General features: G+C 39.7%; 1 protein-coding gene across 3 annotated transcripts in view; it reads right to left on the bottom strand.

The window, feature by feature from the left end:
* shank1 (SH3 and multiple ankyrin repeat domains 1) overlaps positions 1-23245 on the bottom strand; it is a 67727-nt gene that overhangs the window by 26682 nt on the left and 17800 nt on the right. For all 3 annotated transcript variants that reach the window (XM_044050857.1, XM_044050856.1, XM_044050855.1), the window contains exons 2-12: positions 20335-20892; positions 9681-9884; positions 8163-8234; positions 7854-7962; positions 6212-6366; positions 5328-5495; positions 3094-3210; positions 2763-2840; positions 1730-1796; positions 1382-1551; positions 397-518 (exon numbers count right to left, since the gene is read on the bottom strand). In XM_044050857.1, the coding sequence (XP_043906792.1) occupies positions 397-518; positions 1382-1551; positions 1730-1796; positions 2763-2840; positions 3094-3210; positions 5328-5495; positions 6212-6366; positions 7854-7962; positions 8163-8234; positions 9681-9884; positions 20335-20841 (1769 nt within the window). In that variant the 5' untranslated portion in view covers positions 20842-20892. The remainder of the gene's footprint in view (positions 1-396; positions 519-1381; positions 1552-1729; positions 1797-2762; positions 2841-3093; positions 3211-5327; positions 5496-6211; positions 6367-7853; positions 7963-8162; positions 8235-9680; positions 9885-20334; positions 20893-23245) is intronic.

A 23245-nucleotide genomic window follows, 5' to 3' on the forward strand; every position in this document is an offset into this window, starting at 1 on the left:
CAAATGCTTGTAAAATGATCTGCAAAGTAATGAGGCAACACAACATAACTGTCAGATATATAAAGTGGCATAAAAATTAAAGTACATAGAAGTAGTCAAGTGCCTGTAAATTATACTTCTTTTTTTAACCACTAGGGAATATTTTGTGACTCTGTAGTAAAATTCTTTACATTTCAGTAAAGTTTCTACTTTAACACAAACATGGCTAACCTAAAACCAGGTTTTACAGAATAAAATGAGCTGAAAAACATTCAAACACCAAACACTGAACCATTTTTACAGTTCTTGACTTTAAATCATATTTAAAGTCCTGTACACATAGAATATTTTCATTATAACTATTCAACACGTCATCATCATCGTCGTCGGGCAGCACCTGCAGCCTCCACCACTCACCCCTGTCTCCGACTCTGCCTGCTCCGGTCCTCCTTGTCTCCAATTCTCCCCCGGGACGGGGAACGCGTCCTCGCTCCTCTGGGACTGCTGGCGCTTCGCAGGGTGCCAGTATGTTTATAGCCCTGACAGAGAAACAGAGTTACAGATATTCATATGTTACCGTCTTAAAGTTTATAAATCTAAGTGTGCAAGAGTGAGGATAAAGGAATAAGGATAAGAATGAGGAGAACTTTGAACTGTGATAAAACACTTCAAATTTAAAACTGTGATCAAGACATGTGAACTGTCACTTCTTCCCAGTGGCCATGTCATCATCGCCTTTGATTAACATTTATACCCATCTGATTGTGTGAGAAAACAATGTGCATTAAACATGATTAATACAATAAAATGCATTCACTCAAGTGATGAAGTTTGTGTCACAGTCACCATGAATAGATATAAATAAGACCAAAAAGAAGCCTGTGACTACAATATTTAGTGAAAAAGCAAGAAACAAGCAGTGTTGCAGTGCTTCATGTTTAATAAATAAAATTGGGTAACACTTTTGATTAGGGAATACATATTCACCATTAATTAGTTGCTTATTAGCACTTACTACAAATAAGCAATAATTCTGAGGTTAGTTAATGGCTTACTGGTTGTATAATAAGGCCATGCAGAATAAGTCATTAATAAGTACTAATAATGACTCATTAAGAGCCAATATGTTACTAATTTGCATGCTTATAAGCACCTAATTAATGGTGAATGTGTGTTCTCTAATCTAAAGTGTTACCTAAAATGGTAAAACGTAAGAACATTTTATATCAGAAAACTTTTCATACTTAAGTACAGTAAATGTCTTATACTTTAGGACTTTTACTCAAGTATCCCTTTCAGGTACTTTATACAAGACTGCCTGTAGGTCTTCATTCAGAAGTACAAAGTCTAATGAGATAAAAAAAAAAAAAGCTCCAGAATGGACCCACAAACATGGACACACCTGCACAGAGACGATGTTGGTCCCCGGGGCGTTGGGCACTGCCATCCAGTCTGGCAGATTCATGCTGCTGTCGCTGTTGGCCCGCAGGAAGGGATGAGGGTGGGGTATCGTCAGGGTGCGGGTGCTCTCTCGCCTCTGAGGAGCATATTTTGGAGACTCCACAAAGGGAACTTGAAGGCAAAGGTGGGATGAGACAGAGAGAGACAGTGTTATTTTTCCACACCACTGTGAGTGCTCTCATCATATTTCTTTATAATGTTATCCAAACTTTCCATGTGTGTCTTTTTTTATAGCTCGGTTAACTCAACCGGAACATAACGGAGTGTCAAACAGACCATGACGACTTACCCACATCTGTATCTCTGTGGTTTTTAATAATTTCTCCCAGCTCAAAATGGCCGGACATGACAGCCACCTGACAAAAAAAACACACATATTCACATTCAGTTACATAGCAAATGAATACACTAAATGTAAAAAGATGAAGATGAATTATTTTTTTAGGAACAAGAATATGACTGTAGCCTGTTTAGATTCTTTCTTCAGTATATTATTTCTATCTAAATGATGATGTTCTCAAATGTCTTGTTTTGTCCACAAATCAAAATTATTCAGTTTAAATTATTTCTTTGTCATATGAAAATATTCACATTTAAATCAGAAAATCTGTTTTAATTCTTTATAAAACACAGATCAGAATTGTTTCAGCCCTATTTATATTATATAGAATTATGGAAAGTCTGAGTCAAAGCCGAACAGATGTCCAGTTTTCTTTAAAAAGGAAAATAATGTAACATATTTAACATCTTTTTCATTTCTGCACAAATGCTTTTATTATGCAGGTCAGTGCACAATGTTTTCTTCCTGTTGCTCTCTTGTTTTCTCGCTCTGTCTTTAAAACACACATTCACTCTCTCACACACACACGCACATGCATGCACACGCACATGCATGCACACGCACACGCACACACACACACACACACACACACACACACACACACACACACACACACACACACACACACACACACACACACACACACACACACACACACACACACACACACACACACACACACACACACACACACACACACACACACACACACACACACACACACACACACACACACACACACACACACACACACACACACAAACAGGACGGTCTCAGCTGGCTTCTTCTGCACTAACAGAGATAATACAGATTAAGGGGTCACAAGCGCTCATGCCACCTGGGACTTGCGTGTGCATAGCAGCACAGTAATGGTTTAAAGTGAAATCAGGCCCTGGCTCTTTCTGCAACATTAACTTAATAAAACACTAAAGCATGCGTCCACCGACACACGTAATTACTCAGTCAGGAACACAACCATTACCTGGAACGGGGTCTGCCCACTGTTATTCTTTGTGTCTTTATTTGCTCCCCTGTAGAGCAGAATTCGTGCACAGCTTTCCTGCAACAGACACCATTATTACAGTAATGTACATTGTTTTCTTCTTAGGGCAGACATGTCATTTTTCATTTGGCTTTAAAGAGTATGCTGCCTCAGTGCCACAGTGTTACAGTGTGTGAACATTTGGGGTAAATACGTAGGTGAAGAGGTTGGAGCTGCTGGTGTATTTACACATGGCTTTGATAGGTTTTAAACCTCTTTATTCTGTATGTTGTAACATGTTCTACAGCAAAATCTCATCTCTTGTGTATACCTTGTTGTATAGAGCACAGATGTGCAAGGCAGTGTTTCCAGAGGCATTCTGGGAGGAAGAGTCTGCCCCATAGAAAAGGAGGTGCTCCAGATGCTGCGAGTTGCCGTTCTGACAAGCCTGATGATCGGAGACAGTAAAACAGAGACGACACAAGTGAGGCGAAATAATGACATTATGATCATCATGGTTAGAATCGTTATTATAACATGGAGACACACAGGAACATTTTCCAGCATCATACGCTGGATGTTTACGCATTTCATTGGAGTCAAGGAAATGTGTGACTTAATACATATTTTAAAACCTTTATATAAGTCCAATGCATTTGTGCACTACTCAAACAAAGGGATTTATGTTTTGTGTCCCAGCTGTGAGATAAGACAGACTCTAAGATTCACCGCTGATCCTGACATGACTAATTTTAACGTAAACTGTTTCAATATCCTTCCTTTATAAACTCAAACTCTGTAACAATACTTAAATGTTCTAATTTTCTTGTTTTATTTGATTTGACAGTTGTCCAGTCATTTTTATTAACATATGTGCAGATGAAGGTTTTTTTTTCTTAATTCTTCTAATCTAATTACACTGGATGTCATGGCCACATTACATGCTCATTTCTGACTGACTGGATGATCTACACGGATTCAAATGCACATCACTGAATGTGATGCTCATTTATCAGATCCCACTCCCTGTCCTTATGTGTCAATCTGTCACTAGTTTCCTCAGATTATGAACAAAACAGATCACACTGACATGTCGACATGTCATTTGTGTCAAAACACTGGTTTTGTTCATTGTTTCCATTGTTGACTGCTGCGGTGAGATAGTTAGATAGAGTCCTCTTTTGGTTGTATTTAGCTTTAAAAAGCATCTTCAAGAAACATTTGGTTTTATGTTGCTTTTCACTGTCAAGCCGGGTCATAATAGTGTGATAATAAACGTCTCGGTGTAAGGAGATAAAAGCATCAGAGGACAGTACAGTGTTCACCTAAGTGGGCTGAGCTGATTACATCAGTGTCTGTAAGAAAATAAAGAAAATCTCTTGAGTTCAAATCAGTGGCTTTTTCACTTCAGGGCCTCAGGCAAGAGGGTGTCATTTTTTATATATAGTAGGGTACAGTAGTTTTATAAAACATGCGGTTTGGTGAATCAAAATCAGTTTTAAACACCACCAAACGCACACCGAGAGTATGACGAGAAACAATGAATGAAAGGAGTGATGAACAGACAGAGGTGGATGAAGTGTGTCTGAGATGAGATGACTGATACCTTTATTATTGTTGTTGTTCTTTCTCCCGGACTCACCACTCCACGTCACAGCTGCAGGATGAGTGGATGAAAGGATGAGAGATGCAGTGTTTCATGGCATGAGTGGTTTGACATAAGCAGACACTGGAACACAGATGTACACTGATACATTACAAACGACTACGGAGCAGAAACTAAAATCAAAAACAAAAAACAGAGGAAGGAAATCCTGCATCTGTTCCTTTAACTTCCATAATGACAACTCATTTACAAACAAGTTACCTCAATTTCTTGCTTTTGGCTTGAATTAAATGTATAGAGAGTAGATGGAGATAATCTGTTACTTAATTTAACACAAAACATGACAAAAATCCTGATGATGACAATCTATGGCATAAAAAGGCAACATTCAGCCCCAAAGATGGACCTGGCCCATGGACCAACTACGTCCTTCAGACCAAAAAATTATTAAAAGACATTTTTATGAATCTTTTTCAAATAACTGCTGGTGGTGACCCAGTGTTTCATTTCTTACTGCTGCGCCTTCATATTAAAAGGTTTGTTTGAAGCAAACTAGGAGGCGCTTGATCTCCTGCTCTCTGTTTTCATCTCCGTGGTGGCTCTTTTTATGAAGGCTCTTCTCATATAATCTGCTCTCTTTGTTACAGGTTATGCCTCATTGTAGCTTCTTTAAATTTAAAATGGTAAATGTTATGCACTTTGCATGATACATGTGGGTGAAATAAGAATTAAAGATCCAGTGGAGATTAAAATTAAAAATGTGTGACCTTTCAAAAGCCTGTGCTGAGCAGTGACATACTGTAAATATTCAATGTTGCCTATGTTATAGAAATGAAAATGGCAACATATTAATGGGTCAAAGCACCGTATATATTATACCTACTTATCTATGTAAATGTACTCAGGAACAAAAAAACAATAACAGAGATAAACAAATGGACACAAACACGCACACACACCTGATGCGTCTCGTCCCAGCCATTCTCGTCCCTGATGCCCAGCTTGGCGTGGTGATACAGCAGTGTTTCGCAGCAGGAGGTGTCGCCCCCTGTCAGCACAGTGTGGTATAGCGGTGTCAGCCCTCGCCGGTCCTTGTAGTCTGGAGACGCGCTCAGAGACAGCAGGACCTGCAAGTGCCGGTACAGACTCAGGTGCATGCGGGTCTTTCTCAAAGATGATGGTCTTAATATTGTTTGGTAAATTTAATGAATAAATTAAAATTCAATGAGTCAAAAAAACAGGAGAGAAACAAATGTTTTCCTACATCAGAAATGTAATATAAGCAGCTGGTTCTCTCATTTAATTAAAGGTATAATCTGTAACAGATTTACTAGCAGAAAAGGATATATTGCCTATAAGTATCTATGGTTTGTGCAAAAATTTCAAAATGTTTATGTGCCGTGCATCACAGAATATCTTGTGCCATATTTCTACAGCAGCCCTTCTAGACAAAGTGTGCATTTTGAGGCGGAAGGCCACAGCTCGCTAAGTGTTGTAGTGTGTAGTTCCCTGACATGTGCAGGAAAAGAGGGGGATGAGTGGAGGAGTCTGGAGTTCGTCACGATCTGCAGTCTCACCATTGGATGCCACTAATTCTTACACATTCAACCTTTTAAGAATGGATATAATCCAAAGAAACCTATGTGTGGATTGTTGAGTGAGAGTCTCCTGACTCTGTCATCAGTCTATTTACTGACAAGGCCACACAAATGACAATAATACTTAATCAGCTCTATCCATGGCTCATATCCATCTCACACACTCTGGTGTTGGCTGCTTGTTAATCTCAGTGATTTGTGATGGTGAGATTAAAGGAACAATGGTAACATGTGTGAATGTTTACCAGCAGGGCCGTATGGCGGTGGCCTCGAACAGCTTTGTGTAGCGGCGTGAGTCCGTCTTTGGCGCGAAAGTCAATGTGAGCCCCTCCCTCCACGAGGACCCGGATGGACTCACCTCCACCTGGTTCACACTGTACTGCCAGGGACAGAGGAGTCTCTGGAGGACGTGAGCAAACAGAAACACAGTGGCATCATTTCACAGTCACAGCTGGATAGTCTGCTCCTTGTATGGTTTTCTAGTGAAACGCAGAATGATATAATAATAATGTACATATATATAAATAATAAGTGGTTGGTCTGTACTGAAACCTCCACATCAATCATTATAGGTTTAAAAAGAGATAGTTTTGTATCAAGTGCAGGATTTTGTAAAATAATCTGTTAGAAGTTAAAGTTTTACATTAAAAAGGAAATTTTGTGCTGCTGTTCTTAAAAATATTAACATTTACCAGATTTCATATTAGCTCAGAGGAAATAAAAGGGTGTGGAGCTGTGTTCCAGCTGCACAGATTAATTAAAATGATGTCACTTTTTGAACTTTTGACTAATAAATAAATGTATTTTCTTGTTTTAATTATAAGGGTATTTGTTTTAGAAATCACATGCTGACAGGTAACATAAGTACCTAGGGTAGAGGCAAAATAAGCTTTAAGACACCTTTTCAGTCTATTCCTTTGGTGCAGAATGCTGCTATTTCATTTGCATGAATGTGTGCTTAATATGTCAACACAAATGTGCCTGCATTTATTTGTGAATACCTGTGACCAAAACAAACTAAGTAACTAAAAAAAATTAAAAACAAAGATTTTTAATTCTCCAGAATTCATTGAATGTGTCACAGCACACAGGACATATATAGACTCCCATACAAATCCCATTGCTACTGATTCAGTAATATTGTTCCATCACATCGTTCCAGTTCCGGATAAGACAAAAAGGCTTCAGTCAGATCCAGTGGCTCGCTGACAGCAATTAGAAAGTAGTAGGTCTGTGCGCTAAACGCTTCGTGCTAAACGTGTGCTTCACTCCCATGATGACAAGCTGTGTTTATGTTTTGACACTTTGCTCCCAGAGTGTCTGCAGTGACACAGAACAGAACACCCCAAACTGTAACCGAACCATCTGCTGTGGCCCCCTCGGCATCAACGGAATCTGAGAAAAGCCACCAATAATGAGCACAGCACTGGCTGAGATCCCTGACACAGTGACAGTGAGTGCGAGGCCAACATGCTGCTGAGCTGAGGGCAAAACATGGAGCGGGAGGGAGGGAGGGCTTTGTGGATTGCGGGGAGTATAAAGGTCGAGTTTGCACAGCAGAGGAGCGGAGTCTCAAATACACATTTACACTGTATGTTTGGTGTCACTCTTGTCTGACATGGCACCATCGGGAAACAGGACAGCTCAATAAACCAATGGAGAGTCAGTGCGTGTACTATATGGGTCAGAGTCTGTCAACCCAGATAATTTGTTTCCATTTGTTTATTTCAAGTTGCACATGTGTGGTGGCTTGTTTTTCTCTTGGGTTTAAACCCCAGCGTTTTTATTTTGTATGGTAGTTTGATCTACCACGTTCTGATTAATTGAGTAAAATCCGATAACGCGACACAAAGTTAGCATTGTCTCGGGCTCTGCTGCATGTCTTACCGCCGGTGTCACTGTCCTGAAAGTTTGGATCGAGGCCCTTGTCTAAGAACTTGACCATCTTGTCCACAGCACTGGTTTGGATGTAATCCATGAATTTCTTCAGGCTGGCCTACATGTGAGGAGAGAAGAGTGCTGCTTTATTGCAGACAAACTGAACCTGAGAAATAAGGGGAAAAAAAACACTGTACAAGTACAGTATCATGTACTGTACATTACAGTCAGTACAGTCAACCTCACATGTGAATGTGTGAATGAAAACTATGCATACATAAATGCATATCATAACATATATGAATATTATCTTCAAACCTTTGTGTGCAGTTTGGCCAGCTGCTTCTCATCCAGATTGGTCTGTTTGTACACCCTGGTCTTGTATCGAAACTAAGAGAAAGACAAAACAGACGCAGAACGGAAACAAAGAGTTAATCCTAACACAGGCGCGCCTTTGTCCTAAATTCTCTTAGCTTTTGGCCTAGATCCACAAAATGGGGCCTGCAGATTTATTTCACACAGAAGCTTTATCTGGTTTGCTTCACAACCCTGCCCTTTAACTTCACTAATGACAAAAATGTGTGTGTCTGTGTGTGTGTGTGTGTGTGTGTGTGTGTGTGGGGGGGCGGGGGGGTATGGTGTGGTTTTAAAAGCAGTTTAAAGGCAGTGTACAGCCTCTACTGAGCTGTAATGTACCATGAAAAGAGGGTGACAGAATATGTTGCCATGAGAACCTGAACACCCATTTTGAAGCCTCAAAACTGAAGTTCAGAGGTGGGCCACATGGTTGCGTAGTGGCGAGCACTGTTGCCTTATAACAAGAAGGAGTTTGTGCTGAGTTTGCATGTTTTTCCTGTGTGCACGTGTGTTTTCCACAGGTACTTCATTTGGACACTCTTAATTGGCAGAGCCATCACCTGCAACCAGGCTCCTTTTGGACAATATCAGCTATAATTCACATAGAGCTTGAGACCCTTGACTTCACAGAAATAGTTTTTACTGATGTTACACTGGATTCTGTATATCATGCTGTAATAAATGCTGGTTCATGCACTCACTTTTGTATTGTGTATGAATCTGTAGGTTGGTGTCTTTTAACCAGACGAGGAAAATGTTGCTTTTTACTATCAATGCCTTGTCCACCAGGTCTACAGCTTGACTTTTCCTAAATGTTCCTAGAATGAAGTCAGAATCTGGTAAAACTGCTTTCTCCTTCTATGCTTCTATTCTATGAATGAGCTGCAAAAACATACTTTCACTACAGACACTGCCTTCTGTAAACACCTTCAAAGGCGTTTTATGGACGGTCATGAAAGAAACATGTTGTTTTAAATCGACTTTTTGAGAGGTTCAGATTAAGGATCTTGTTGGTATGGCCTGTGCACTTTACTTTATTATGTCTGTCTCCTTTAACTATTTCCCCTTAGCTTGTATATTCTGCAGTGAGTTTTATATCTGAAATATTTTTTGTCTCTGTAACTATTTGTACTATTATCCCTGGAAGAAGAGGTTCTTGTATCTCAATACTTCCATTCTTTCTGCAACCAGCAGAGTGGCCCCCTAGTTATTCAGTATATTCTTATTTCATGGTCTAAGAAGTGTTTTATATCACCTCGCTGGACAAATGAATGAAGTTTCCGTGTGATTCAAACATTACAATGAAACATTTGTAATGTCCCTCAAACAACATTTACATTTTAAACTTCTTGAGCAGGAAGTCATCCTGCAGCTCTCCTTCAAACTGGTGCATGCATGAATAATGGCAGAAATCTTGAGGAAATTCAGGCCACATCACTTCTGTCGAACAACTGTGTCAGGAAAGACTGAAAATAGTACCTCCAAATATGGCACCCCTTTCTCAAAGGACTGTGGGTACTCTTTGAGCAGCCTCTCCTCTTCCAAGAACTTGGCATCATGGCCGTCGGTGGCCGGCTGGAACAGACCATAGTTGAGGACGTCTCGCAAAGACTCAGTGAGGGAGCACAGCACCTGCTGCTTCGCCTTCCACACCGTGGCATCTGGGTTAAACCGCAAACACTTCTGCAGGACGAAGAGGCAGACATGAGCTCAGCTTTCAGCTTCAAGGAAATAAAAAATGATTTTTACTTCAATCAATAAACAGCTTAGAATGTGAACCGCCTTTTTTTTCAAATGTGGTGTCTGGAAGAAGCTGCATGTGCTTTGAATTCTGTGTGATACATTAAAAATGTTTACTTATTAAAAGTACTAACTTTTATTGACTGATGAAATCAATTAATGGCCAGCACAAAAATAACACATTGATGAACGTGTTGCTACTAAAAATGAGACAGTAAGAGTGACAGTGCTGTCAAAGAACACGTGTTAATTACACCCGTAAGCAACAGTATGCAAGTTCTGACCTGTGTGTCCTCAACAGACGGAAGCATCTTAATCTGCATAAATGAACCTTCAGTTCAACTCTGATCACATGATTATTTTACCCATGACATTTTATGTGGCTTCTCTTTCACTGTGCGTCAAAAGTTCCTTTGTTTTGTCTTCAGTTTGTGTTAAAGTGAAGAAAAAGTGTCATCAGTGGGTTTAATCCGTTCTGCTGAAAGGCGAATAAGGATTCATAACTGAATCAATTAACCATGCACAACGATTCTGGTTAACACCTCCAGAGTAACGCATTTACAATTATGTCAAACTCTGACCACAGATCTTTGTGGTGCACATTTGTTGGAGTTTGTGGCGCCGCCTATGGGTCAGAATGAAAACCTCTGAGATTTATGATGATCAGACACATTACAAGACGATGCTGTGATCACAAAGTGCCCACTGTAAAATTGCATTTGTTGTGTATTGACCAATCTTGCTCATTAAATTATACAAATGTTCTATTCATTATGGAGGGACTGGCTTGTATCGCACAAACGACTTGCCATGTTTATTTCAAACAGTTGTATATGTTCCACGGGGTGAACGTCATCTCATCTCACGATGTACACATACCTAACTGTAGCTGTTGATGACAATAAAGAAACTTTGACGTTTAATGATAAATAAACATAAATCAAAGTTTTTTTAATGAGGCAAAAATCTTTTCTAATTTCTTAGATCATTAATCTACCGGCACGTATAACCTTAGCTATATTTTTTGTCCCCTTGGCAAGTCCCAGACTGTGGTACTGTGTGTGAGTGTGACAGTGGACACTCTCTGGACAGACTGCAGTAAATGGAGGATGTGCCATCTTTTAGCCAGCAGGGGGAGACAACACCAGAGTAAAAAAAGAAAGATAAAAAAGAGGGTGATTCCCGGTGGCCTGTGATATCAGCCAGGATATTAATGGGGGTTTGGTGCAGCTTTAAGTGTTTCTGATGGGGTCATGAATGCCCGGATTCATAGGGACGCAGAGGCAGAGCCAGCAAAGTGGAGCATAACTCACCACACAGATGGCTGACATAAGGTATTTGGCACTGTGCTCTCTCTCTCTCTCTCTCTGTGTCTAAAGTGGAGTTGGGATGTTCTCTGACCTTGAGGCGGCAGCAGCAGCAGCAGCAGCAGCCTCACAACTGGCCCAGCAGCAGGGAATCCTCCCTCTCACTGCATTAATGCACACACTCTTCCTACTAACCCAGAATATTCACTCTGTGATTGTTATTCATTTAATCTCTTGTGTGTCTCTGTGTGTGTGTGTGTGTGTGTGTGTGTGTGTGTGTGTGTGTGTGTGTGTGTGTGTGCGCTCCACACAGATACAGATAAAACCCTGCACGAGCGTTTTGTGCAGAGGAGTAACATTACATTCTCCTTTTTTTTTCCTTTTCTTTTTTTTTTTAATTCAGTGTCTCCATTCGTGCACAGCCAACCCAGTCACCATGGCAACCAAGTTCATTAGTGGAGCAAGCTGCTTGTTGCCATAGAGACATCCCTGTGTTCCCTAGGAGATGGGGTACTGGGAGGGTGTGCGAGTGCTTGTGTGTGTGAGTCCAAGTGTGCTTTTCTTTCCGTGTGTGTGTGTGTGTTATACAGCAGCGTAGAGGGAAATGTTGAAGATTATAAGTATGAAAGTGAAAGAGGATAAAGAGGTGTGCATGTTTTTATTTGATTAGCTTTCACACTGACATGCAAATGTGCGTACACACACACACACACACACACACACACACACACACACACACTAATGCACAGCCAAGCCGACAACATGCATTTACAGTCACATCAAAGGATGTAAGTAAGAACTCGAAATACAGTCACAGCAGAAGCGAATGAGGGTTAAGGGTTGAGTTTCCATGCTGCAGCAGCATCTACAGTCAGACTGCATTATTAAACACTGATGACTATCATACAAATTCTGTTTAGAGATGGAGTGGAGAGTTTACTGAGGCGGCCATGCAGCGTATTGATCATTTACCTCCAGGAATATGACTGATCCCCCAGATTCAAATTGGCCAATTAGGTGCTCATCACGGATTTATCATTCTGATCAGGAAGTCTTAATAAATGCAACCCTTTTTTCAGTGAGCAGATCGTCACCATGACAGATACTGGATCCTGCAGTGGTTCAACCACACTAACTGTGGGCTAGTGTAATGTTCAGTGGCAGAATATGAAGACACCCATGTCATTAGTCTTTTTTTTCCCTGCTGATTATACTCATCCTGCTTAAATTCTGTCTAATCCTCTTTCCCTATGTCACGTATGAAATCTATAAATACTCATTTACAGCTCAGTATTTCAGTCACTCTTTACTTGAGAGGAACACAGTTTGCTTTTTGTCTGTCAGAAGTGACACATATATTTACTGCACTGCATGATTCCACACAAATCCCTTGGTTTGAAGTATTTATCTTTTTATCTTCTACAGTGCACCCTTAGGTTCTCTTCATTCAAGTTCTTGACTCACTTTGACAGAACATTTTTAACAAAGACATTTCAAATAAATGAACTAGCTCAAGCTGCAGTATCTCATATGCTGAAGTTTTTATGGCATGTAGTTGCCCGACAGGTAAGTGACTTGGTGTAACATGTCATGTCATTGTCATGCGAGTATATTGTGATGATTTCCTGGAAGGATTTTGCTTTATATTCTTAGACTGAATGAAGATATTATTTTATACTTTTAAATAACGTATAACTTTCATGGATGGTTTTTTTTTCAGTTTCAGGTTAAAATCTATAGGCAGCATTACACTCTTCACTTTCTCTGGTGGTTTTATTCCTTTTATGCAGACCAAATAAATGTGTCTTGTCTCATAAAGCTGTGATCACACTTTCCCACTCGCACACGCCCACTCACTTTGTCCATGCTGCTCTTTATCTTCCTCTGCCCATCTCTACCTTGCTCTCACTCCTCCTTCCTGCTCTCACTCCATTCCCGCTGTAGCGGCTCTGTCACTTATCTATGCAGAAAGCAGAGTCTCTGTCTCCGTCTCTGTCCGTCTGGCCTTTCTCTGCAGGCCGAGTGCACGGGGACGAGGAGCCTTTAATGAGATCTGTGGGGAAATAACCCCCTTAGCCAAACACACACAGTCACAGACTCTGGAGTCGACCATGTCGCCATTTAAGTCAACTTCTGTCCATATCTCTCTCTCTTTAGTGCAGTTCATATGAGAAGCAAATTAATTTGCCTCCATTGCCTCCATCATCTCTCTCTCTCTCTCATTCTCTGGTGCAACCCTCCCTCCTTTCATACTCTCATACTCCCCACTCTCAATCCCTCTGTTAAACTTTGGGGCTCACCCTTTCATTGACATACATACAACCTTTACACAGCTGCAAACAGGCAGGATGGAAAGTTTGTCTTGCACGCTGAGTCCTTCACAGATCCTAACAAGGCCCTGGAACATAAAAGTGTGTGTGTGTGTTGTCTGGATTTCAGCGTGTAAATGTGTGCAAGGCTCAGGAGCGGCTGCGTATATAGTATTTCAGAGTTTGCACTAGTTCAGCTCAAAGTAAAAACTAATTTGCTCCATGCTGCTTAATGCGCTCAGCGCCAAAATGCCAACCTGACTGCGTGTGTGCATGTCTGACAATGTAATAAACCTGCAAACAAAAGTGCCTCGACGTGCCTGCTGTGACGACATCACATCAGCATCTTGTGACACACTGATCGCGCCTGTCGCTGTGCACATAAATGACTTAGTGGACTGTTTCCTTCCTCACCAACCACCGGTGTCAGAGCAAGGATCAGTGCACAGACAGCATCACGGCCCACAATCATAACACACCCAGGGGTTTTACACTGATCACTGTCACCAGTGATGGAAACATGTACACGGATACTTTATTTAAGCACAAATGACAAATCTACATTTACTGCATTTACTCAAGAAATCAAATAAATGAGTACGGTGACAGAATAGACAGACAGAACAGAAAGGAAAGGATAAACAGAACAGACAGACGGACTGGACAGAAAGGACAGAAATATAGAAAGGACAGGTAAACAGACTGGACAGACAGAAAGACAGAACAAACAGACAGACAAAAAATGTCAGTAAAATATCTCCAAATAACTAAAATATAAAATATTAGAATCATACTTGGTTACTTTCCAACACTGAAGATCACAGTGTGTGGTTTGCAAGTCTTTGTACCTGCAAATCACTAAACTGAATAATTAATTAATAAATAATTGAATAATTAATTAATACATCATTATTAATACGTTGTCGCACCATAGGTCAAACCTAGTGTGTGAGTGAACTGCGTGTTTCTAATGTGTGAAACTGCGACCCACCTAAATGTGTGTGTGCATATATACATGATATATACAATGGTCAAGATAGGGTTGGAGTCTGAGAGAAGAAACCTGACCTTCAGGAGATGAAAAAAAATGGGACGAGACATAAATTCCTTTGTTCAAAACATTTTTAAATAAATAAATACAGAGAACCTTGGTCTGCTCATCACTTTTCTCTCCAACAAGAGGTTATAGAAATAAGTCCAACTAAAATTCTCCTTGAACAGCTAAAGACTCTGACTCTGAACGCTCGGTGGAAATGTCACACGAGTAACAAACACCAACCATTTGACAAAGTTCAAAGGAAATTGGCACGTTAGCACAAAATAATGTAATGTGATCCAAAAAAATTAAGAAAACTCATGTGTGACACAAATGAAGGCACATAATGGCACAAGGAACAACGGGAAAAGCTGAATTTATGCATTTAATCTTGCATGAGTGTGATTTAATTGTACTGTAAAATATAATTTTAGCCAATATGAACACTATAATAGGCTTTGCTTGCTGTGGCCTGGTTCCCCAGTTCATATTGACCTTTACAATTGCATCCCAAAGTTAATCTGAGGTTAATGAGGATGTCTTTGAAAGTTACAGCCTTCACTTTTCCTTTTGCTTTTCCCTTCTTTCAACTGGAAACTGGTTTTGCAGCAAAACACTGCAAAGACAACAATTATATTGGACTAATATTAAGTCCTGAACAGGTTCTGGCACATACTGTAAGTGCAGCAAATGTAGCTCCCCATCATGTACATTTGAGTTATCATTAAGTTATGATCATCATTGTTATTATTATTATTATTATTATTATTATTATTAGTGTTATTATTATTATTATTATAATTATTATTATTATAATAGCCTTAGTCTGGCTAAAACTGGACTTTTTAAACGTGTTAGTCCGACTGAAGAAGTTGAAGAAGAAGAAGAAGATACACAGAAAAATAAACAGTGACCAATAAGTTCATGGATGGTAGGTTTGGAATAATTTAGATTTTAAGGAAAGTATAAACTTATACAAACATTCTTAGTATAAGAATGTAATAATACATATTATTATTATCATTATTATTATAGAACTGATCACACTTAAGCATGCCACAGCTGCCCTAAACTCATTGTTTGTGTTTCTGTTCTGGTTAATACACCAGTATGTAATCACTCTTTAACCGAAACGATTTGTTTTAATGCTAAAATATTTTCAAATTCAGTGTTGCACAAAAAAAAAAAACTAAGAAGAAATAGTTAAAGCACATTATTATTTCTTGATTAAGTATAAAAAGGTTAATTCAGTGTGTTAGGTGGTCTAAAAAAATCACTGTATATATAAATAATAAAATAGAATAAAATATATAAATAATAATAAAAAGAATATAAATGACTGTATCAAGGTACATCTGTAATCATTCAGCTTTACAATAAATGATTTCAGAGCTGCACAACATAGCTCTGTCACGGGTAGCTCTGTGCATATGGATCCTCCGCGTCACTGTATGCGAGAGAACTCCGTCGTCACGACAAAAACCCTCGTCCGTCAATTCATAACATTTGCATTTGTGCGCTACAGTCACTCCCTCATCTCGTTACAGAGCAATTAACGAGCAATTAGAGTTTATTGAGGGTGAATTAGCCGACATGTAGAACAGACCTAATGTGCTGGGAGAGTAACGGGATATTACCCAACACTGGCGAGCGAAGGAGTTTGAGAGGACGAGAAGAGGCCGCGAGAGTGATTTATTCTGAAAGTGCAGGGTGCAAACCAGAGAAGGGCGAGGTTGATTCAGGACAGGATGAGCGAGAGAGACAGACAGAAATATGCCAGAGTGGTATCAGGATATAACTCTCGAGACCTTGAAGAGCAACATGTGTCAATATGCACCGAGTGAGAGCAACTCAGCCATAAATTGCTTCTCTGAGTGCAAAGAAAATAGAACGTATGAACACAATCTTAAGATGCTGCACAGTCAGACGTCGTGTCGAATCATTACTACATGTTGTGAGTGTCATCAGTGTCATCCTCATCTGAAGAGTATGATTAGAATGCGCCTGTCAATCTCGAGTCTATAAATAGAGGCACAGCGTCTTCACCCGAGAACATGGAACATTTGTGAGACTTTGTAAGCATTCAAACGCAGCGTGGAGATATTTAACTAGTTTAGTTTAAAGCATAAACACAGTTTAAAAGAGAAAGGTACATCTTTGAAGGCTTTTATTCTGACAGAAGTTAATCATTTACTTTATAAAGTGAGTAAGAGGAATTAACACTGTGTTCATTCTTACTGTGCTCAAGGTACATTTCTTCAATTAGTTTGGCTCATTTTTGTTAAAATTAGCCACAGTATTTAGGATTTATGTTGGGATTTTAACTGTACTGTGTTGTAAATTTGTTATTCACCCGGACAAGGGTCAATTTGAGTAACAAACTGCTTCATTTAAATCACATTATTCTGTCTCCTTTATTTCATCTACATCTATCTCTTACTCACGTACCTTCCATCCTCTTCAATTAGTTTCGAGCTCTATCTTCATTAACCTGTTTTTCCCCTTACTTTTCTTTTTCCCATCTTTCATCACTTGTCTCTCAGTTGATGTTTATGTTTTGTGCTTCTGTCAAACCATCCCTGAGGTTTTAACCCCTTTCCCACCTTTCTGCAACTGAAGTTTGATGCTGTTTTGTTAGAATAAATAAAGAAGCAGTGAATTATATATGGCTGGATTGAAAACCACTGAATCAAGTACACACACACACACAGCTGAAAACAGCCATGCATAGATCAATAATAAATCACACAGCAGCAAAGGGGAGTTACAAGCTCTGAGTGAGGCATTTATCGTGCAACTGGGATGGAGGTAAATATAATATATGTGCATGCATATACAGGCACACAACAAATACATTTCATACCATTTGCAGTTTTTTTCCTGCTAATGATTTATCAAGCCGACGTATCACAGACTCATGGATCACTTATTAGAAATGAGAAAAGAGGGGAGACGGCTAATGTCTGCAGAGCTCTGCCTCATCTCTGTCACATCCAAAAGCAGTCAGTCAGATTTCTGGCAAAGATGCACACACTCTTCTCCTTCCTTCTCTCACTCTCTATCTCTCTCTCTCTCTCTGTTTCTCTTCTCTGCAGCCCTGATCCTCTGCTCCTGATGATCCACTTACATCAGTACGTTGAGTTACAACTCAAAAGATCACTCACGACGAGTAAAAAGTAAAAAGAGATGGTGGCTACAGCGACTGACCAAATCCAGTGAGAACAGAAGCTATAAACCGTGTTCACATGTCCGTATGGTTCATGTGTTGGAAAAAGTACCAATAACTCAAAAAACCATCAACTTACAACATAATGTAACTCTTTCTGTAACTATTGCATTTCTCAGAGCCACATACAGCAAATCCTTCCTGGCAGGTGCAATAAGACTTCAAACATGAGCTCTCACTGACACAGAACACTATGAACGTTCGTCTACAATAAACGCTACATAACTCTGCACCAATTCACCTTCATAACACGGCACAAACTGCTCACTTGCCTCATGTATTATATGCCCTGTACTGACTGGATTATTCAAAGTTGTTATTCCATGTTCTCTGCTGTATTTTAATGTTTTATTTCCTTATTTGTTGTATTTTTTGTATAGCCATGTACTATATTTCTTCATCCACCTTCTACTGCTTTATCCTCCATATGAGGGTTGAGGGTTGAGGGTTGTGTCACACCTAATCTCCCATTTGCCTAATGGCCAAATCTGCATGTTTTTGGGACTGTTGGAGGAAACTGGAGAACACGGAGAACCCAGGAAGAACATAAAAACTTGTTCCTGATATCAAATAGATGAAAGTTCAGATTCAGAGTCATTGCTCCCACTGTGTGTGACCACATGCCACCGTGCAACTCATCGCAGCAAAATACAAAACAGGCAGATGTGGATGTTTGACGATCAGATCTGTTGCTGCAGGTGAGTCAGGGCGGTCACACTTTGATACTTTGAGTAAGAAAAAAGTTACATCCATGAGAGTTTGGGACCATAAAGGGTTGTTCTTTTTGTCTCCTGGAAGAAATTTAAATGTGTCATTTGAAGGAAAAGAGACAGCAGCAGATGCATCGTCAACATTACATGTTGACAAAGATGGTGGATCTTTCTTCTTAAAACCACGTCACACTGAGTGTTCCATCGCACCATATTTATATGCTCTTTGCGACACAGAACTAGAAGCTCTTTTCTCTTCACTTCAGTCTCTCTCAAAATAATTTGTAAAATCTAATTCCTGGGCTCTGTCCCTCACTGTCCTGCTCTTTTCCCTCAGCAGCTGGGTCACCTTGAAAGTCTCGCTCAGCCTCTCAGAACAGTCACTTTGCTGATGAGCAGTTGCGTTCCTCTCAGTTTCCCGCTCGTCAGGCAGTGGAAGAGTGAGAGAGTAAGAGAGGCGGAGAGAGAGAGAGTGTGTCGTTGATGTAATCAGTCAAATCCTCTGAGATTTGTAGTGTTTCTGGAGCACAGCATTTTGCAGGGTTTGACTGAAGTGACCACACATACTTGTGGACAGATGATGAGATGATTAATGCGCCCCAGGACTCGGGCGGCACACGTGGCTCCTGCCCACCTGACATCACTCTTCCACGTCTGACAGCATTCGTGTGGTGATATTTTTCGTGCAGTGACACAAGTGAAGGTTAAAGCGTCTCCTTCAGTGTTTTAATGTCTGACTAAGACTTTTAGCACCGTTTTAAAAAAAGAGGTAATTTTTGTTGTAAAAATCCAGCATGTCATATTTTATTCATGCAGGGACGTGCATTCATTTGAAGGTAATTGCTCCAAGTTAGCTAGTAGCTTATTAGTTGGGAATGCTGATTCAGCATTTCTACTGGTTTCCTGTTTTCTTCATTATTAATTTGCATTTAACATGTAGACAAAGAAATTAAATAAAAAAGAAAATAATTAAATATATATACATATATATCTATCTATATCTATATCTATATATATATATAGATATATATATATAGATATAGATATATATAGCGACAGGTTGATTTTATTATATATTTGCACAGTCTCCGTTTTTAGTTTTCATGGTAAGCGAACCAGTGCTCATTTTGTCCTTATTCTAAACTTCCTGTGTCAGACATTAATAAATGTTCACCAGAATGTTAAAAATCCTCATTTAAGAAAGAAGTAACTCATGCTAGTTGATGCACGTGTGCAATATTTTATGATATAGTAACACAAATCTTGTAGTGCGTGAGTGTAAATATCTATAGTTTATAGAAGAATTATTTAAATTATTGCAGTTATACTAAATGTAAGCCGTTCAAACTCAGAGGAAAGTGGGACAATAGACTTTCTATAACAATGGACATGGCCCAGACATAACACAAGTAGCAATCAGCCACCAGGGGGTGACTGCACTGGTTGCAAGAAGAAATCCGTTTGAATGAAAATCTCTGAAGGAAAATTAGACTGAGTCTCACTTTGTTTAATAAAATTAAGATTTCACCTTTTCTTCAATAAACCATAATGTCAGTTTTGGAAATAATTTTCCCATTTAGTGGAAACAAGTCACGAAATCACAGCACATATGAGTGGACATGACAGTGTGGCTGACAGCTGGCATCATCCAGTAGGAGCCAGGTTTCAGGTGACATCTGTAAAAACTGTCATGGCTTCATTTTGTACCCGGGACACTTTCATACACAGTCTTTGAATGTGTTTGAGCCTTTTATGTTTGTGTTTTGTCCAAGTTTTGTGTTTGTGTGTGTAAATAAAGCACTGACCGTTTGCTTAATGTCTGGGATCCCAATGCGAAACACCATCATGGCGATGTGAGCGTCCTCAGGTGGCACGGAGCCGGAGCCGCGCTCCTTCGGCCTCCTCTGCTGCTGCTGCTGTATCTGATTGGTCTGCTGTTGGTGTGTGGCTCCAGGGTTAGAGGAATAAGGGTTCGCAGTCTGACCAGGATTCCCTGTCCGGACCTGTCTGTCCCCGCTGGGCCGCGTGGACATTTTGCCCGACTGCCTGTGACCTTCACCTCTGCCCCCCCTGGACAGGCCTCCTCGCCTGACCTCCTCCACCATCTCCTCCTCGTCGTCTTCCTCCTCCCCTTCCAGCTCACCGTTCTCCTCCTCCTCCCCGTCCTCATCACGCTCATCTTCTTCCATTTCCTCCTCCTCTTCCTCCTCCTCCTCCTCCTCGTCCTCTGCCCCTGGATAGAGATGGCGATTGTTTCCCAGCATCCTTTGTTGCTCCTCGTCGCTGGACAGGGGGCTGAATGGCATCGTCATGGCGACAGAGAGGGGAGCACCAGTGACAACACCATCATTCCCAGAGAGTCACTGCAAGAGTGGAGAAGACGGGATCAGGACAGAGACAAAGAAAAACTACACGACACAAGATGTTTTGTTACTCAAACATTTCACAATTTTAAATGTACAGTAGAACAAATGATTTCTACTGTTTTAGTCAACTATTATACTAGAACAAGTTTTTCTGAATCCGCTCTGTTTTTGAATAAAAAAATTACAGACTCTGAAACCAAAATCTCTCATAACTTCATCATGAAACAGTCTTGCACTCAAACACTCAGCATTACTTCCCCTGTTGTTACTTGTTATGTAAATCGTAGTCTCTTCCACCACTCTTTACTGTGTGATGTAACAATCCTACAATCATATGTGGCTAAGTAACACGCTACTACATATCACTGCCACCGACTGACCTCGCCCGGATAAAAAAATAAAGAGTGAATAAACACTGGTTAACCCTCAGCCTCTGCATGATGAGGTACTGCTCACAGCTCATGCATAAATGAACACACTTGTGGCTTTCCCCCCCGACTTTCACCAGACATTCAGACATTCTGCTCTCACACTCTTAAGGACTGGCCTGCAGATAAGTGAAGCCTCAGACTCGTAAAGCACATCAGCGTTTGACGGAGAGGATTAGAGCAAATTATTTTATATTTCACTAAAATATGCTCCTGAGAAAAGTAACACTGTGACATGTATCCAGTCCAATCTAATCCAACTTTATTTATAAAGCACTTTTAAAAACCACCATCCAACAGCTGGAACAAAGTGCTGTACTTTAGAGATAAATAATACAAATTAAATATAAAAAAAACATAAGACCTGATAGACCTAAGAACGAACAATAAAACATACAATAAAACAATGTATAAAGTATAAAACCACGAATGAAACAGTAAAAAAAAGATAAAAACCAATATATATATAAACAGAAGTAGAGATTTTCTTTGAGCAGAAGATTTAAATATAAATATAAAAGTATAAGTTATTGAGAACATAACAAGAAGGTCCTTCACAGTATGTTCAAATGTGCATAGTGCAGAGATGGCCAATGCAGCGTTTACAGGAAGTGTATCCATAAACCTGTATATACATATACATATATATATATATATATATATATATATATATATATATGTAAATCACACACGCTGTATCTGCTAAAAACTCATGTCATCAATTTTAAATATTACATTTTCAAATAACCACTTAACTATAACAATTGTCTTTGTGCTAACTCTCATTTTTAAAGAAAAAATCAATTGAACTAAATATCATAAAATGGTTATTATTTTATTTTTTTAAAGTGAGGATAAAATGAAATGTCAGTTTTTACTATTTCAGATGCTTGAAGCTGTGTGTGCGGAAAAAAAAAGAACATGTGTCCATCCCTGCACAGCAGATTATGAATCAATGCACATCTGCAATTCAGACACTCCCAATGGATAACTGCTCTTCATGTGATAAACTGTACACTCTTGACATTGCCCCAGAGGAAGCCAAGAGAAGCCACTTCAGAGGAACACACTGACACAGCGCTGTGTTCAAGCACAGGCTGAGCAGGATAACAGATCTGCCCCTGGCGGCTCCTGCACTTGGCTCTCTGCATTGTTTCAGGATTTTCAGCACCACTACACTCTGGACAGCTCCACACAGAAAGCAAACAAACTGGCTGTGCAGTTAAAAAAAAAGGTTCATTACTTTTGTTCTGTGACCTCACAGAAAAACACAAAACCAACGGTGTTATATTCTTCCTCAAGTGTAGGTGTTACGCTGCCAAAGAAATGGACCGCACTGCAGAAAAATTGAAATTGGAATCTCAGTTTTAAAGACCATTGACACACTTAATTGCAATTTCACATGCATATTATTCACTTTCTTCATCTAAAGCCGGTGTAACGTGTCGCTGTGAGAGTTTTGTGCGTCTGTCCACAAGTGTTTAACCCACTTATTACCATCATGATAATGAGGCCGCCTGGATTTATTTGGATTTTATGGCTGTAGTATTGTCTTAAGTCCCTTTTTTACAAGATAGCTTTCACTTTCAATATCTGGCAGTTATTCAACTGTTTAGAAATGACGGTTCTGAGGAGCTCACATCACAAAAGTGTGACGCGCTGTTTTTTCACATCTATTCTCTCAAGTTTTTATTTCTCTTACTCTAGATTGTGTCTTTTAGCGCCCCCTGCTTTTACAGTCTGTTTTTACTGTTTTTTATTCATCTCATCATCATCATTTAAAGCTTGTATTTTCATGTCTTTGGGTATTTTAAGCTACTTTAATTCACTCTTCTTTTTTGAGGGCACTAATTTGTATTATTTTGTAATCTCTTCATTTAATTAATTTACAGTGTTTCCTCATTGATGGTGGTGTTTCCGGG

Source organism: Solea senegalensis, linkage group LG19 (assembly GCF_019176455.1).
Source record: "Solea senegalensis isolate Sse05_10M linkage group LG19, IFAPA_SoseM_1, whole genome shotgun sequence".
Taxonomy (NCBI): Eukaryota; Metazoa; Chordata; class Actinopteri; order Pleuronectiformes; family Soleidae; genus Solea; species Solea senegalensis.